General features: G+C 41.2%; 1 protein-coding gene across 1 annotated transcript; it reads right to left on the bottom strand.

Moving 5' to 3' along the window:
* Nucleotides 1–13,090: 13,090 nt before the first annotated feature.
* On the bottom strand, nucleotides 13,091–16,366 carry LOC104233573 (serine carboxypeptidase-like). The gene is made up of 8 exons (XM_009786981.2): nucleotides 15,973–16,366; nucleotides 15,709–15,877; nucleotides 15,104–15,223; nucleotides 14,858–15,001; nucleotides 14,585–14,735; nucleotides 14,389–14,477; nucleotides 13,942–14,200; nucleotides 13,091–13,472 (listed from the first exon to the last, which is right to left on the bottom strand). Exons 1-8 carry the CDS (start codon nucleotides 16,287–16,289, stop codon nucleotides 13,225–13,227), a joined length of 1,497 nt encoding a protein of 498 aa, XP_009785283.1. The 5' UTR covers nucleotides 16,290–16,366; the 3' UTR covers nucleotides 13,091–13,224.
* Between the last annotated feature and the right edge of the window lie 299 nt (nucleotides 16,367–16,665).

Raw genomic sequence — 16,665 nt, 5'->3', positions numbered from 1 at the left:
TGGGATATGTTTGCACTTTTGGTTGAGGTCCCGGGGGCCTCGGGGTGATTTCAGATGGTTGACGGAGAAGTTTGGAAATTTTGGTGAGTTGCAGATTTTCTGCTTCTGGTATTTCCGCACCTGCGATTGGCGCAGATGTGGAATATTCATCGCAGATGTGGAAAGTGGGACTTAAGTAAGGACCGTAGATGCAGTGGTTTTGACCGCAAATGCGATACCGCAGAAGCGGGAATTGGGCCACACATGCGAAATTCCTGGGCCAGAAAGTATAAATTGTTTCCTTCGCGATTTTTTGAGCTATTCCACCCTTTTTAAGTCGGTTTTGGAGCTTTTTGGACGATTTTGAAGAAGGATTTCAAGGGAACTTCATTGAGGTAAGGATTTTGGACCTAAAACTCGTTCTTATGGTATTATTTTACGGATTAGAGCTATAATTAATGGAATTAAGGGTTAAAAATTGGGAAAACTAGGGCTTGGTATTGGAGACCTAGGCTTGAGGATTTGAGGGACCATTTTTGGTCGGATTTTGGTACTTTTGATATGTGTAAACTCATGGGGAGATGAGGAATCTATTGATATGAATTTTGTCGAATTCCGAGGTATGGGCCCGGGGTCGGGTTTTGGTAATTTCGGGATTTAAGTTGTAAATTGATTATTTTCGCTTGGGCTTCGTTCCCTTAGCATATTTTGACGTCGTGATTCTGATTTTGGATAGATTCTACATGAGTGGAGGCCGATTCGAGGGGCAAAGGCATCGCCGGCTAGAGTTTGGACTGGATTGAGTTGAGTAATGGTTGTAAATGATATCCTGAGGGTATAAAACCCCAGATTTGTACATCGTTGTGCTATATTGAGGTGATGTACACGCTTGATGACGAGTGTGGGGTCGTACACTGTTGGGGATTGTGACTTAGTCCGTCCCGAATGACTATTTTGCAGTGTATTTGACTGAAATCTATTTGTGAACATCATGTTTGGGGCTGAATGTCATATTTGGGCCTAGTGCCATCTATTTGAACCCTTAGGGGATTTTTATTGATATTTCCTCACCGTTTTGACTTTATACTTGAACTCAGTCATGTTATATTCCACTATTTTCATAACTCAGCCATGTTTACTCTGTTTTAACACTTAAAATGATCTTTTAAATGATATGTTGAGTTGAGAATCATGTTTTGCTATTGCCCGAGTGGCTTGTGAAGATTTTGACTAAGTAAGGCCAGGGGCCTATGTTTTGAGGAAACACTGATTATGATTATGAGGCCGATGTCCTGAGATATGTGCGCCACAAGTTGGCTTGTTGATGTTAGTTCGAGAGCCTTGTAATGATGCCACGAGATGGCTTGATTTTACACTGGGGCCGTAAGGGGCCCCTCCAGGAGTCTGCACACCCCTAGTGAGTGCGGGTACCCATTGTGATATGAGATGTAGCCCAAAGGGCTGGTATTGTTGACATTGTGCCCGAGGGGCAATCCTTTATGTGCTTATCTGGCTTATTTGTCTGTCATTTACCTGTTTAATTGTTGAATAGGCATTTCTTGAAGTTTAAAACTGAACTTATATGATTTTACATATCTTTATTGAATCATTGTTCTTACCTGTTTTACTACTTCATTATAGCCTATAATGTGCCTTACGTGATTTCCCGCTTTCAGTCTTTATTTATGATTATTACTCACTGAGTTGGAGTACTCAATTTACTCCCTGTACCCCGTGTGTAGATTCAGGCATTGCTGATCCTGCCAGTACGAGTTGAGAGCTCCTGGCAGACTTTGGAGTCCATGAGGTAGCTGCTTGGCATCTGCAGTTCCGTGTTTCTCCCCCTTTATCATTCTATCTCTTTATCAGACATTTTGTAATAGCTTATAGACTTATCAGACTTGTATTAGGATTGATAGATGCTCATGACTAGTGACACCCCGGTATCGGGCTGTGTTGGGTTTATCTTTTGCAACTGTACTATTAAATGTTCACTTTTGGATTAATTATCATGTTTTAAACTTAAATTTGTATTGTTTGATTGCTTAAAATGGAAATGGGAAGTGTCGGCTGGCTTTGTCTTCACGAGAGGTGCCATCACGACTGGGTTCGGGTTTAGGGTCATGACAAGTTGGTATCAGAGCCTAGGTTACATAGGTCTCACGAGTCATGAGCAGGTTTAGTAGAGTCTCTCATATTGGTACGGAGATGTTTGTATTTATCCTCGAGAGGCTACAGAACCTTTAGGAAAAACTTCATATTCTTGAGATTCTTGTCGTGCGAATTTGTTGATCTGAGCACTAAACTTATGTTATTCTATTCTTTCACAGATGATGAGGACACACACTACCGGTCAGGATAGACGACCACCAGTGCCACCACCTGTGGTCACTAGAGGCCGAGGACGCGGTCGTGGTCACGATAGGGGCAGAGGTATGGCCCGTACAGTATCTAGGGCAGCACTTGTAGATCCACCAGCCGCCCCAGTTCAGGATCAGGTCCTAGTTATGGACGCTCCTACAGCACCAACTCAGGCACTAGCTTTGCCTATTGTGATTTCGGGTCTTCAGGAGGCCTTGGCTCGGATTCTATCAGTTTGCACTGTCCTAGCTCAGGCGGTTTCAGACACTACAGTCGCAGCTACTTCTTAGGCCGGGGGAGGCAATCAGAGTCCCCCCGCTCGCACACCTGAGCAGGTCGTGTAGGGACTTCAGACGCCGGAGGCACATCCAGCCCAGCCGATTGTAGCTGCTCAAGACTATGTAGTTCCTGCCATGCCAGAGGACGAGCATAGTAGGTTGTAGAGGTTTGGTAGACTTCAGCCTCCGATCTTTAGTGGTGCAGAAGGCGAGGATGCCCAGGCTTTCTTGAATAAGTGTTAAAGGATGTTTCATACAACGGGTATTTTGGAGACTAACGGGGTCTCTTTCACTACATATTAGTTTTCTAGAGCTGCCTTCACTTGGTGGGAGACTTTTGAGAGGCATAGGCTTGTTGGTGCAGCACCCCTTCTGGCAATAGTTTTCCGTTCTCTTTCTGGAGAAGTATGTGTCGCAGTCTCGTAGAGAGGAGCTGCGTAGGGAGTTTGAGTGGTTGCGTCAGGGAGAGATGACTGTGACGCAGTATTAGATGAGGTTCTCCAAGTTAGCTCGTCATGCTATTTGGTATGTTCCGATAGATAGAGAGAGGATTAGGAGGTCCCGAATGCTATTTGGCTCGTCATGTATAGTGGATTTTGGTGTCATTTTGGGCATAGATAGGCTATCTCCGTGTCGTGCTATTCTAGACTATCATGTTAAGACAGTCACATTGGCTATACTAGGTGTGCCATGAATTGAGTGGCGAGATGTGAGTGATTATGTTTTTAGTAGAGTGATCTCATTCTTGAAAGCCCAACATATGGTTGGGAAGGGTTGTCTTTTGTATCTAGCCTTTGTGAGGGATGTCGGTGTTGAGACTCCCAATATTGATTTTGTTCCAGTTGTGAGGGATTTCCCGATGTGTTTCTTGCAGACCTGCCGGGCATGCCGCCGGACAGGGATATTGATTTTGGTATTGACCTGGTGCCGGACACTCAGCCCATTTCTCTTCCACCGTATCGTATGGCACCTGCAGAGTTGAAGGAGTTAAAGGAGAAGCTTCAGGAACTCCTTGATAAGGGGTTCATTCGGCCTAGTGTGTCACCTTGGGGTGCGCTGGTTCTTTTTGTGAAGAAGAAGGATGACACAATGAGGATGTGTATTGATTATATGCAATTGAACAAAGTAACAGTTAAGAACAAGTATCCTTTGCCTCGTATTAATGATTTATTCGACCAACTTCAGGGAGCGAGGGTATTCTCCAAGATTGATCTCCATTAAAGTTATCACTAGTTGAAGATCAGGGACTCGGATATTCTTAAGCTAGCTTTCAGGACCCGATATGGTCATTATGAGTTCTTGGTGATGTCTTTTGGGATGACTAATGCCCCAGCAACATTCATGCATTTGATGAACAACATGTTCCGGCCTTATCTCGACTCGTTTGTCATAGTATTCATTGATGATATTCTGGTATATTCGCGTAGTCAGGAGGAGAACACGGAGCATTTGAGAGTTGTGTTGCAGAGATTGAGGAGGAGAATCTTTATGCAAAATTCTCCAAGTGTGAGTTTTGGCTCAGTTCAGTGGCTTTCTTGGGGAACGTGGCATCCAGCGAGGGTATTTAGGTTGATCTGAAGAAGATAGAGGTGGTTCAGAGTTGGCCCAGACCATCCTCAACCACATAGATTGGCAACTTTCTTGGTTTGACGGGTTATTATCGACGGTTTGTTCAGGTATTCTCGTCTATCGCATCGCCCTTGACCAAGTTGACTCAGAAGGGTGCTTCATTTGTATGGTCGAATGAGTGTGAGGAGAGCTTTCAGAAGCTCAAGACAGCCTTGACCACAGCTCCAGTGTTAGTTTTGCCATCAGATTCAGGTTCATATACCGTGTATTGTGATGCTTCGAGAGTTGGTATTGGTTGTGTATTGATGTAGCAGGTCAGAGTTATTGCTCATGCTTCTTGTCAGTTGAAGCCCCATGAGAAGAACTACCCCGTTCATGATTTGGAGTTGGTTGCCATAGTTCATGAGTTGAAGATTTGGAGGCATTACTTGTATGGCGTGTCTTGTGAGGTGTTTACTGATCCTCATAGCCTCCAGCACTTGTTCAAGCATAAGGATCTTAATTTGAGGCAGCAGAGATGGTTGGAGTTGATAAAGGATTATGATATCACTATATTGTACCATCCGGGAAAGGCCAATGTGGTGGCCGATGCATTGAGCCGAAAGGCGGTGAGTGTGGGGAGTTTGGCATGTATTCCAGTTGGGGAGAGACCTCTTGTAGTTGATGTTCAGGCTTTGGCCAATCGGTTCGTGAGGTTAGATATTTTGGAGCCCAGTCGGGTATTGGCTTGTGTGCTTTCTCGGTCTTCCTTATATGATCGCATCAGAGTGTGCAAGTATGGTGATCCGCATTTGTTTGTCCTTAAGGACAGGGTTCAGCACGACGCGCCAGAGATGTGACTATTGGTGATGATGGGGTGTTGAGGATGCATGGCAGGATATGTGTGCCCAATATAGATGGGCTTCGGGAGTTGATTTTGGAGGAGGTCCATAGCTCGCGGTATTCCATTCATCCGGGTGCCACGAAGATATATCAGGATTTGAGGTAGCACTATTGGTGGAGGAGAATGAAGGAAGACATTGTGGGATTTGTAGCTCGGTGTCTCAATTTCTAGCAGGTGAAATATGAGCATCAGAGATCGGGTGGCTTGCTTTAGCGGATGGATATTCCAGAGTGGAAGTGGGAGCGAATCACTATGGACTTTGTAGTTGGACTTCCACGGACTTTGAAGAAGTTCGATGCTATTTGGATGATTGTGGATCGGCTGACCAAGTCCGCACACTTCCTTCCTGTGTGTACTACCTATTCTTCAGAGCAGTTGGCAGAGATCTATATCTGGGAGATTGTTCGTTTGCATGGTGTCCCAATTTCCATCATTTTAGATAGGAGCACTCAGTTTACTTTACAGTTTTGGAGGTCTGTGCAGCGAGAGTTGGGTTCTTAGGTTGAGTTGAGCACAACTTTTCACCCTCAGACGGACGGGCAGTCCGAGTGCACTATTTAGATATTGGAGGACATGTTGCGTTCTTGTGTCATTGATTTCGGAGGGTCATGCGATCAGTTTCTACTGCTTGCAGAGTTTGATTATAACAACAACTACTAGTCGAGTATTCAGATGGCTTCATATAAGGCTTTGTATAGGAGGCGCTGTAGATCTTCAGTTGGTTGGTTTGAGCCGGGTGAGGCTAGGCTGTAGGGGACAGACTTGGTGCAGGATGATTTAGAAAAGGTGAAGGTGATTCAATAGAGGCTTCGTAAAGCGCAGTCGAGACAGAAGAGTTATGCAGACATGAAGGTTCGGGATGTGTCCTACATGGTTGGCGAGAAGGTTCTGTTGAAGGTTTCGCCCATGAAGGGTGTTATGAGATTTGGGAAGAAAGGTAAATTGAGTCCTCGGTTCATTCGGCCTTGTGAGGTGCTTTGGAGGATTGGGGAGGTGCCTTTTGAGCTTGCTTTGCCACCCAGATTGTCGAGTGTGCATCTGGTAATTCATGTTTCTATGCTCCGGAAGTATATTGGGGATTTTCCCATGTTCTAGATTTCAGCCCGGTTCAGTTGGATGGTGATTTGACTTATGATGTGGATGCATCACCTATTTTGGAGCATTAGGTTCGAAAGTTGAGGTCAAAGGATTAGCTTCAGTAAAAGTGCAGTGGAGAGGTCGGCCCGTGGAGGAGGCTACCTGGGAGACCGAGCGGGAGATGTGGAGCAGATATCCTCAAATATTTGAGGCTCAAGTATGTTTCTTGACTCATTCGAGGATGTTTGTTTAAGTTGGGGAGGATGTGACGATGCAGCCAGTCGTCTCATGAATTACCGCTCCGTTTCCCCCATTGATGCTTGTTATTGCTTTGTCTATCGGTTCTATATGTGATCGGGTTGGTTGGCTCGGGTTCGGAAAGGATTTGGTAAGATTTGAGACACTTAGTCTCTTTTGAGGAAGCTTAAGTTAGAAAAGTCAACCGGATGTTGACTTAGGTATTAGATAGCTCGGATGGGAGTTCCGATGGTTCGGATAGCTTCGGGAGGTGATTTGGGATTTAGGAGCATGATCGGAATGAGTTTTGGAGGTTCGGAGTAGATTTAGGCTTGAATTGGCGAAGTTGATATTTTGGCGATTTCCGGTTGGTCGGTGAGATTTTGATATAGGGGTCGGAATGGAATTCCGAGAGTTGCAGTAGTTCCGTGGCGTCAATTGGGATGTGCGCGCAAAATTCCAGGTCATTCGGACGTGGTTTGGTTGGGTTTTTGATCAAAAGTGGAATTCGGAAGATTTTGGAAACTTAGGTTTGAATCTTATGTGTTTTGATTGATTCGATGTTGTTTGAGGTGTTTTGAAGATTTGTATAAGTTTGAATAAGCTTATGGGATATGTTTGTACTTTTGGTTGAGGTCCCTGGGGCCTCGGGGTGATTTCGGATGGTTGACGGAGAAATTTGGAAATTTTGGTGAGTTGCAAATTTTCTGCTTCTGGTATTTCCGCACCTGCAGATTGGGGACCGCAGGTGCGATGCCGCAGATGCGTGAAGGGGGATGCAGAAGCGGAAAATGGTTGGGAAGGCAGGAATCGCAGATGCGGTTGTGGGACCACACCTGCGAAGGCGCAAATGCAGAATATTCATCGCAGATGCGGCAAGTGGGACTTAAGTGAGGACCGCAGATGCGGTGGTCTTGACCTGGGCCAGAAAGTATAAATTGTTTACTTCGCGATTTTTGAGCTATTCCACCATTTTTAAGTCGGCTTTGGAGCTTTTTGGAAGATTTTGAAGAAGGATTTTGGACCTAAAACTCGTTCCTATGATATTATTTCACGGATTAGAGCTATAATTAATGGAATTAAAGGTTAAAAATTGGGGAAACTAGGGCTTGGTATTTGAGACCTAGACTTGAGGATTTGAGGGACCATTTGTGGTCGGATTTTGGTACTTTTGATATGTATGAACTTGTGGGGAGATGAAAAATCTATTGATGTGAATTTTATCGAATTTCGAGATGTGGGCCTGGGAGTCGGGTTTTGGTAATTTCGGGATTTAAGTTGTAAATTGATTATTTTCGCTCGGGCTTCGTTCCCTTAGCATATTTTGACACTGTGATTCTGATTTTGGATAGATTCGACGCGAGTGGAGGCAAATTCGAGGGGCAAAGGCGTCGTGGGCTAGAGTTTGGACCGGATTGAGGTGAGTAATGATTGTAAATGATGTCCTGAGGGTATGAAACCCCGGATTTGCACATCGTTGTGCTATATTGAGGTGACGTACACGCTTAATGACGAGCGTGGGGTCATGCACTGTTGGGGATTGCGACTTATTCCGTCCCGAATGACTATTTTACCGCGTATTTGACTGAAATCTATTTGTGAACATCATGTTTGGGGCTGAATGCCATATTTGGGCCTAGTGCCAACTATTTGAACCTTTAGGGAATTTTTATTGATATTTCCTCACCGTTTTCACTTTATACTTGAACTCAGTCATGCTATATTCCACTGTTTTCATAACTCACCCATGTTTACTCTGTTTTTACACTTAAATGATCTTTTAAATGATATATTGAGCTGAGAATCATGTTTTGCTATTGCCCGAGTGACATGTGAGGAATTTGTCTGAGTAAGGCCGAGGGCCTATGTTGTGAGGAAACACTGATTATGATAATGAGGCCGAGGGCCTGAGATATGTGCGCCACGAGGTGTCTTGTTGATGTGAGGCCAAGAGCCTAGTGATGATGCCACGAGATGGCTTGATATTGCGCTTGGGCCATAAGGGCCCCCTCCAGGAGTCTGCACACCCCTAGTGAGCGCGAGTACCCATTGTGATGTGAGATATAGCCCGAGGGGCTGGTATTGTTGACATTGTGCCCGAGGGGCAATCCTTTATGTGGTTATCTGTCTTATTTGTCTGTTATTTACCTGTTTAATTGTTGAATATGCATTTCTCGAAGATTAAAACTGAACTTATATGATTTTACATATCTTTACTGAATCACTGTTCTTACCTGTTTTACTGCTTCATTATAGCCTATAATGTGCCTTACGTGACCTCCTGCTTTCAGTCTTTATTTATGATTATTACTCACTGAGTTGGAGTACTCACTTTACTCCCTGCACCTCGTGTGTAGATTCAGGCGTTGCTGATCCTGCCAGTGCGAGTTGAGAACTCCCGACAGACTTCAGAGTCCACGAGGTAGTTGCTTGGCATCCGTAGTCCCGTGTTTCTCCCCCTTTATCATTCTATCTCTATCATACATTTTGTAATAACTTATTGACTTATTGGACTTGTATTAGGATTTATAGCTGCTCATGTCTAGTGACACCCCGGTATCGGGCTGTGTTGGGTTTATCTTCCGCAACTGTACTGTTAACTGTTCACTTTTGGATTATCATGTTTTAGACTTAAATTCGTATTGTTTGATTACTTAAAACGAAAATGGGAAGTGTCGACTAGCCTTGTCTTCACGAGAGGCACCATCACGACCGGGTTCGGGTTTAGGATTGTGACAATTTGTTTCCTTTTTCATTCTTGAACACTTTCCTTGCTTCTTAGCACTTCAGTGAATATGTAGTAGATGATCCTTTTTGAATTTACTTTCCTTACAAACTAATATTCTCTTTAGTTGTCCAAAGCTCTTTCCATAAAATAGAATATACTATACCCCTAATATATTTTCTTTCCATAAAAAATATATTCTTCCTTGGTCTTGTAGTATCTCTTCCATATAGTATCTCCTTACACAAAATAATAGATCTTCTCCACGGTATTAGTAACTTTCCTTTCAAGATGTTAAAAGACTTTCCATCCATAATTTCCGTAGATTCTTCTTCTTATATTGTATTATTCCTTCTATGACGCTTGAAGATTAAATCTCTAAAAATAATCTTCCTTGACAAATTCTTCACATGATATTCTCTTTTCCATATTTGTTTGGATCTTTACCAGCATCTTCTTTCTTGAATAAACCTATACAAAAATAAGATTACCACAAGTAAATATTCTTTGATTAATAATTATATTGGTTTGTTATCATCAAAATTAATACGTGAAACCTTGAAGCTAACAAAGTTGGGGGGGGGGAATTAAGACCACAAATAGTTTAAGGTTGTAACTAATAATCCGTGTCAAGTTTAGGGGAATTTTAAGGTATTTTCCCTTTTATCTACTAGTCCTATTATTTTGTGGATCCCTAGCGGGTTTTGTCCAGTTTGAGTTTTAACTCATCCCTAATTCTAACGCTGGTCCAACTCGTCAAACTTTATGCATCTTGAGTAGGTTAAGAAAAAAAGTCATTCGACATTATACATTAAAGTCACTAAATTATATGGATAGTCATTCAAATTTGTTTTATTACTATATTAAAGTCATTAAACTATTTTTGTAGCGAAAAAGTCGCTCAACTTTATTTATGTATTACTATATTAAAGTCATTTAACTATTTTAGCGACTGGTGGTGGAATGATGTGGTCCAAAGCGAAAGCCAAGAAAGCGGCTTACATTAAGTAAGTAGAGAGCACCAACGAGGATCAGGGGAGAGCGAACAAAGAAAGATATAAGGAGGCAAGGAAGGAGGCTAAATTAGCGGTCACAGAGGCTAAGACTGCTGCATTTGGTCAGCTGTATGAGGAACTTGGGGGCAGAGGTGGGGACAAGAAGTTATCTCAATTGGCCAAAGCGAGAGAGAAGAAGGCTCGCGACCTGGATCAAGTGAGGTGCATCAAAGACGAGAACTATCGAGTATTGGTGGAAGAGGCCCAGATTAGGCAAAGATGGAAGTCGTACTTTCATAAACTTCTAAATGAAGAGGGAGATGGAAACATCGTGTTAAAGCAATTGGGGCACTTCGATAGCTACCGTGACTTTAGGTATTGTAGGCGCATTAAGGTTGAGGAGGTCGTGGGTGAAATGGGTAAGAGTGTCGGGGACAAATGACCGAACCAGATGAGATTCCAGTAGAGTTTTGGAGATATGCGAGTAGAACAGGCTTGAAGTGGTTGACTAGGTTGTTTAATGTTATCTTCAGGATGAAGCGGATGCCTGATGAGTGGCGGTGGAGTACAATGGTTCTGGTGTACAAGAACAAAAGTGATATCCAGAATTGTAACAACTATAGGGGTATCAAGTTACTAAGTCATACCATGAAAGTTTGGGAGAGGATGATGGAGGGGAGGATAAGGAGGGCGGTATCTATATCGGAAAACCAGATCGGGTTCATGCCGGGTCGTTCTACTATGGAAGCTATCTACCTTATCAGGATTTTGGCAGAATAATATAGGGATAGGAAGAGAGATTTGCATATGGTGTTTATTGACCTAGAGAAGGCGTATGATAAGGTACCTAGGGACGTCCTTTGGAGATGTCTAGAGGTGAAATGTGTGCCAGTGGCTTACATTAGGGCGATAAAGGATATGTATGATGGAGCTATGACTCAGGTTAGGACTGAGTGAGGTGACTCAGAGCCTTTTTCGGTGGTTAGGTGTTACACCAAGGATCTGCGCTCAGCCCGTTCTTATTTGCCCCGGCGATGGACGCACTGACACACCATATCCAAGGAGAGGTGCCATGGTATATGTTATTCACTGATGATATGTTCTAATTAATGAGATGTGATGCAACGTTAATGGGAGACTGGAGGTGTGGAGGCAGGCCCTGGAGTCTAAAGGTTTCAAGTTAAGTAGGACTAAGACGGAATATGTGGAATGTAAGTTCAGAGACGTGACGGGGAAATCGGATGTGGAAGTCAGGCTTGACTCACAGGTCATCCTCAAGAGAGAAAGTTTTAAGTACTTACGGTCAATTATCTAGGGAGATAGGGAGACCGACGGGGATGTTGCGTACCGTATTGGGGTGGGGTGGGGTGGATGAAATGGAGGTTAGCGGTTGGAGTCCTGTGTGACAAGAATGTGCCACCTAAACTCAAAGGTAAGTTCTATAGAGCGGTGGTTAAACCGACCATGTTGTATGGGGCTGAGTGCTGGCCAGTCAAGAATTCACATATCCAGAAGATGAAAGTAGCAGAAATGAGGATGTTGAGATGGATGTGTGGGCACACTAGGCTGAATAAGATTAGGAATGAAGATATTCGGGAAAGGGTGGGTGTGACTCCAGTGGACGACAAGATGCGAGAAGCGCGTATTAGATGTTTCGGACACGTTCAGAGGAGAAGCTTAGATGCCCCGGTTAGGAGGTCTCAGTGGTTAACTTTGGCAGGTACGAGAAGAGGTAGAGGGTGGCCTAAGAAGTACTGGGTCGAGGTGATCAGACAGGACATGGCGCGGCTCCAGATTTCCGAGGACATGACTCTTGATAGGTAGGTATGGAGGTCGAGCATTAGGGTTGTAGGTTAAGGGGTAGTCGAGCGATTTTCCTCTTTGTTCCGGTTTCCCTCTTTGTACCGACGAGTATGATCGGGTTTTGTCTAGCCCTGTTAGCGATTTATGTTGTGGTTTATACTTTTGCATAATATTTGTGTTACTGCTTTTCCATTTATTTGCTGTCTCTCACGTTGCTGTTATTATTTTTCGGGTTTTGTTGTCACAGATCTATTATCTCTGAGTCGAGGGTCTCCCGGAAACAGCCTCTCTACCCCCTCCGGGGTAGGGGTAAGATCTGCGTTCACTCTACCCTCCCCGGACCCTACTGATGAGATTTTACTGGGTTGTTGTTGTTTGTTTATTATATTAAAATGAAAGTCGAACGACGTATATAAAATTAATCCGTCAAAAGAACTAGTTCAAGAATATAATATCAATTTCAGATCACTCTTAATTAAGGATGTCATGCTGGTTCAAACTGTTAAAGACTTCGATTTTCCGACTGACTGGAGAGATATTGAAAGTCTCCAACCTTTTATCATGCTTAAGTTTCTTCTTGGCGTATACTGTAATTTTTAAAATATAATCTGTCTTTTGTAGTAGCTGGAAATTTTGCTGGTAAGCTATCTCCATCTAGTTCTATCTCTAGATATTGCGAGTAATCTATGTTTAAGGCAAAATGTGTCTGCAGTAAAAAGAACCAAATAGCAAATATAGTAGCTTAATGAGACAAAATATTTCCCGTAATTGGAAAATTTACTGCAAGCAGAGTCTAATGAGCACTGGTTCTGTGTCTAATTTGTAATGCTTGAGCCACATAAAACAGTTCTCTTCGTTTTTCCCCATATTTATATTTTAATTTCTTTTCCCCAGAACATTCTTAGAGCTGACCATGATCCTACCAATGGTTGTAAAATGTAGACAAATTTTCACATCTAATTAAATTAGTAGAAACTTACTTTTTCTTTTATAGATCCCATCACAGGCCGACATGCTAATTAACTTGGATTTTGATAACTTAAGAATGTGCTGCATGCCCCTATATATGATGCCCGGCAGGAATAACTCGTCTCAAGTTCAGGCGTGATTAAATTAATCCTAGTTACTCTGGGGTATTGAACACAAAAATTTAATGCTAAATACGATTAATAAGTCCTTCTCCTCAAAGAAAATCAATTCAATGATAGATTGTAAACACAAATATTGTGAAATGTATTTACATGGTTAGTATAATTTTCATGGAATATATATAACTGGAAAATTCTGTCTCAGTACGTAATGTATGTGGATCGTCTTTCACATAGGAGCAAGATGACCTTGTTTGGACAATTTATCTTGCATCCACCTGTGAAGCATTTCCAGTGCTGCCTTAGGTTGATCCATTGGAACCATGTGACCAGCATCATGGACCTTTAAGAAAGTTAAAGGCCCATAGTTCTTTTGAACACCTTTCTCTACACCATCTACTGCAAAAGAAACTTGTGTGGCTTTTCCAAAGGCTTTTTGCCCTGACCATTTCATTGCATGCACCCATCTCGAGTTTCCTGCCCATTATAGCAAGAAATTGAGTTTAGTTGTCAATTACTAGGTTGTTTTCATCTTTCAGTTTATTGTAACAAAATTATGTTTATATATCACATATAAAATAAAAATAGTTACCGGAAATATATACTAAATCCGGTCAAAGAGAGATCATATCCATGTAACACAATGTATAGGAAGGCCCATTTTTTTTTGGTTGGTCGGGTAATGTTTTGTTTTGACAATAAGTAGTGTCACATGGATATTCTGAATGTAAGGTCAGTTGCCGATATGACTATATTATTACATGTAAATGTTATACATTTGGCAGCCTACTTGCACTTTCTTAGAACCGGCTTTAACATTTTTTGACTTTGTATTTTAATTTTCTGTGATACATAGGTATAATTAAGTTATTTTGCTTTACAGAAACATGCTTAATTTTGTCCATATATGAAATTAGATGTTGGGTCAGAGATGAATGAAGCTTACCAAGCCAATTGCAGATAAGGTCATATTCCCCAGCATACACAAGTAGCTTGATACCATCCTCAAGGAGTGAAGGAATTCCCTCTTCAAGATTCCTCATCCAGTCCAACTGCATTGCCTGGTAAACCTCAGAGCTACATGAAACAAACTCAATATCCCCAACACCAAGTGCCTTTTTAACTTGTTGGTCATTGAGGAAAGTTTCCATTTTTGAGAAGTCATAGCAGAGATCACCCTCACATCTCTTCCGCACGTCATAGTACTGCAACTCGGAAATTACATGACTTTAACTTCTCTACACTAACTAACAATGTAAAGAAATTTTTATTCTACCATGTTACTTAAAAGATAACTACAGATAATAAGTGAGATCAGTAATTTGGAAAATGAGACTGCAAGTAGCGTGTTGTACATCATTAGCTCAAAGAAAATGAGATTGCGCTTTCTTACATTTTTGTCACCAGCAATGTCCATAATCTTGTTGAAGATGCTTGTACAAACAAGATATGCAGCCATGCAAGCAGTTCCGCCATCTTTTCCTAATATTATTTGCATAGAAATAAAGCTAATTAATGTCAAGATTATATTAGCTGCTGCTATATGAAGGAGAAAGAACTTACAGGATAAACAAAAAATTAAGAATTACCACAAAGCTTAATTGCCAACTGACATTTTGGATATGATTTCTCTATGGCATTGTAATCAGATTTTTTTATCAATTTCATATCCAGAGCATAGTCAGTGTAGGCTTTGTATTGAATTTCTGGATCAGTGAGTCCATTACCAATAGCAAATCCCTATACAAATTAAATACACTTGGTTAAGTTATCGGCATGATGACAAATTTAAATTAAACCTACCTAAAAGTTTAACTGAAAAAAAAAAAAGAATGGTGGAGGAGCTAATGAGTTAGAAATACCTTGAGATTTACGTAGATGCCTTCTTTATTTTTGTTTCCTTGGTGGACCCGAGAAGCAAATGCAGGAATGTAATGCCCAGCATATGATTCTCCAGTAATATAGAAATCATTCTTTGCATACTGAGGGTGTGCCTTGAAGAAGGCCTATCATCAAAAGAATTTGAATTAAATTTTATTAATTATATCAGTTAAACTTTAGAGATTTATCACGAGCTAAAAAAAGAAGAATGAAAGAATAAGATCAACCTGCAAGAAGTCATAGAGATCATTGCTTACGCCCCTTTCATCGTGACGAATATCATCATCGTTTGAACTATAACTGAAACCAGTTCCAGTTGGCTGATCGACGTATATAAGGTTTGAGACCTGTCAAATTGCAATTTATCTTATGTTATCATCATTCTTCAACTAACAAATGAAAGTTGCATGTTTGATTATAGGATTTAACCAATGTAAACGACTTTTACAGTATTGTTATATATATATATATATATATATATATATATATATATATATATATATATATATTAACATGTTGTATTAGTCCGGTTACTAATCCCACTTAAATAAACAGAAGCGTAGTAGTCATTGCTGTCAATAAGCGATGAACTACTTTTAAACTTTTGAATTCTACAAGTCACAACTAATGAACAAGTGATAAAGAAAGGAAATGCTAGTAGGTAAAAAGGTACTTTGCATGATGGAGAAAGGTTGAGTAACAAATAAAAACATGGAGGGAATTCTTTTAGACTTTTACCATATTCAAAAGATCTAACCGACGTTTCTTGAAAAATTAATTGGGTAAAATAAAAAAAATAAAAAATAAAAAGCAAAAGGAAGAAGACAAGAACCTTGTCCCAGCCGAAATCATTCCAGACAAGAGACATATTATCTGCAATTTTGAATGGTCCGTTTTCGTAAAACACAGCCAATTCACTGCTACATCCTGGCCCTCCTGTTAGCCATATAACTACTGGATCATTCTTCCTGCTTCTCGATTCAAAGAAAAAGTAAAACATCCTGCGAAAAACATATTAAAAAAACACACAGATAATTTAGCATTAACTAATAATACCCATAAATGAAGCAAAAAGAGCATTTAATCCAATTCAAACCTTGCATCTTTAGTATGTGGAAGACGATAATAACCAGCGTGATGACCCAAGTCTTGAACTGTAGACCCAGAATTACCAACATAAGATAAATTCAATTTCCTCTCAAAATGCCTCTGTTCAGAATCCCCTGTTGCTGCAGCCTTGTTAATATCATGTTTAGGGAATAAATTAAGCTGTCTGATTAGCTTTTCTGCCATTGTTAATGGGAATTTGGGAGTAGAAGATAGGAAAAACTCATCGTCATTAGAATTTAAAGTTGATGAGAAAGATAAGGAAATAGAAGCAAGAAGCAGAGTAAGAAAGAGGGATGAAGGCATTTTCAGGATTTGGGTTTTTCAATGGCTCTGTAAGCAGTTGAGATTTATAAGGGGGAAGATGAGTGTGAAATGGGCATTCCTAGTACTAGTAGGTGTGCGTTATAATGTGAGAGAGAAGAAAAAAGAGAGAGAAGAAAAAAGAGAGAGGAAAAGTGGGGGAAGAAACAGGGTTAACGGGCGGTTTGTTTTGTTTGTTAGAGTGCTGCTAATATGGATCCACGATTTGAGCAGGACGGGCACATTGTATGCTTATTATTCTCGATAAAATTTGGCGGCCAACATTTTAAAAACTCAATGATTGTGATGACTGATCATCCAAGTACAAATAAAAAGAAGTTCTAAGGAAATAGAAAGCATCTAACAAAGAGAGAGATTT

The sequence above is a fragment of the Nicotiana sylvestris genome, chromosome 6 (assembly GCF_000393655.2).
Source record: "Nicotiana sylvestris chromosome 6, ASM39365v2, whole genome shotgun sequence".
Lineage (NCBI taxonomy): Eukaryota > Viridiplantae > Streptophyta > Magnoliopsida > Solanales > Solanaceae > Nicotiana > Nicotiana sylvestris.
Note: the sequence above shows the minus strand (reverse complement) of the source record. Positions and strands in the feature narration are given on the sequence as shown.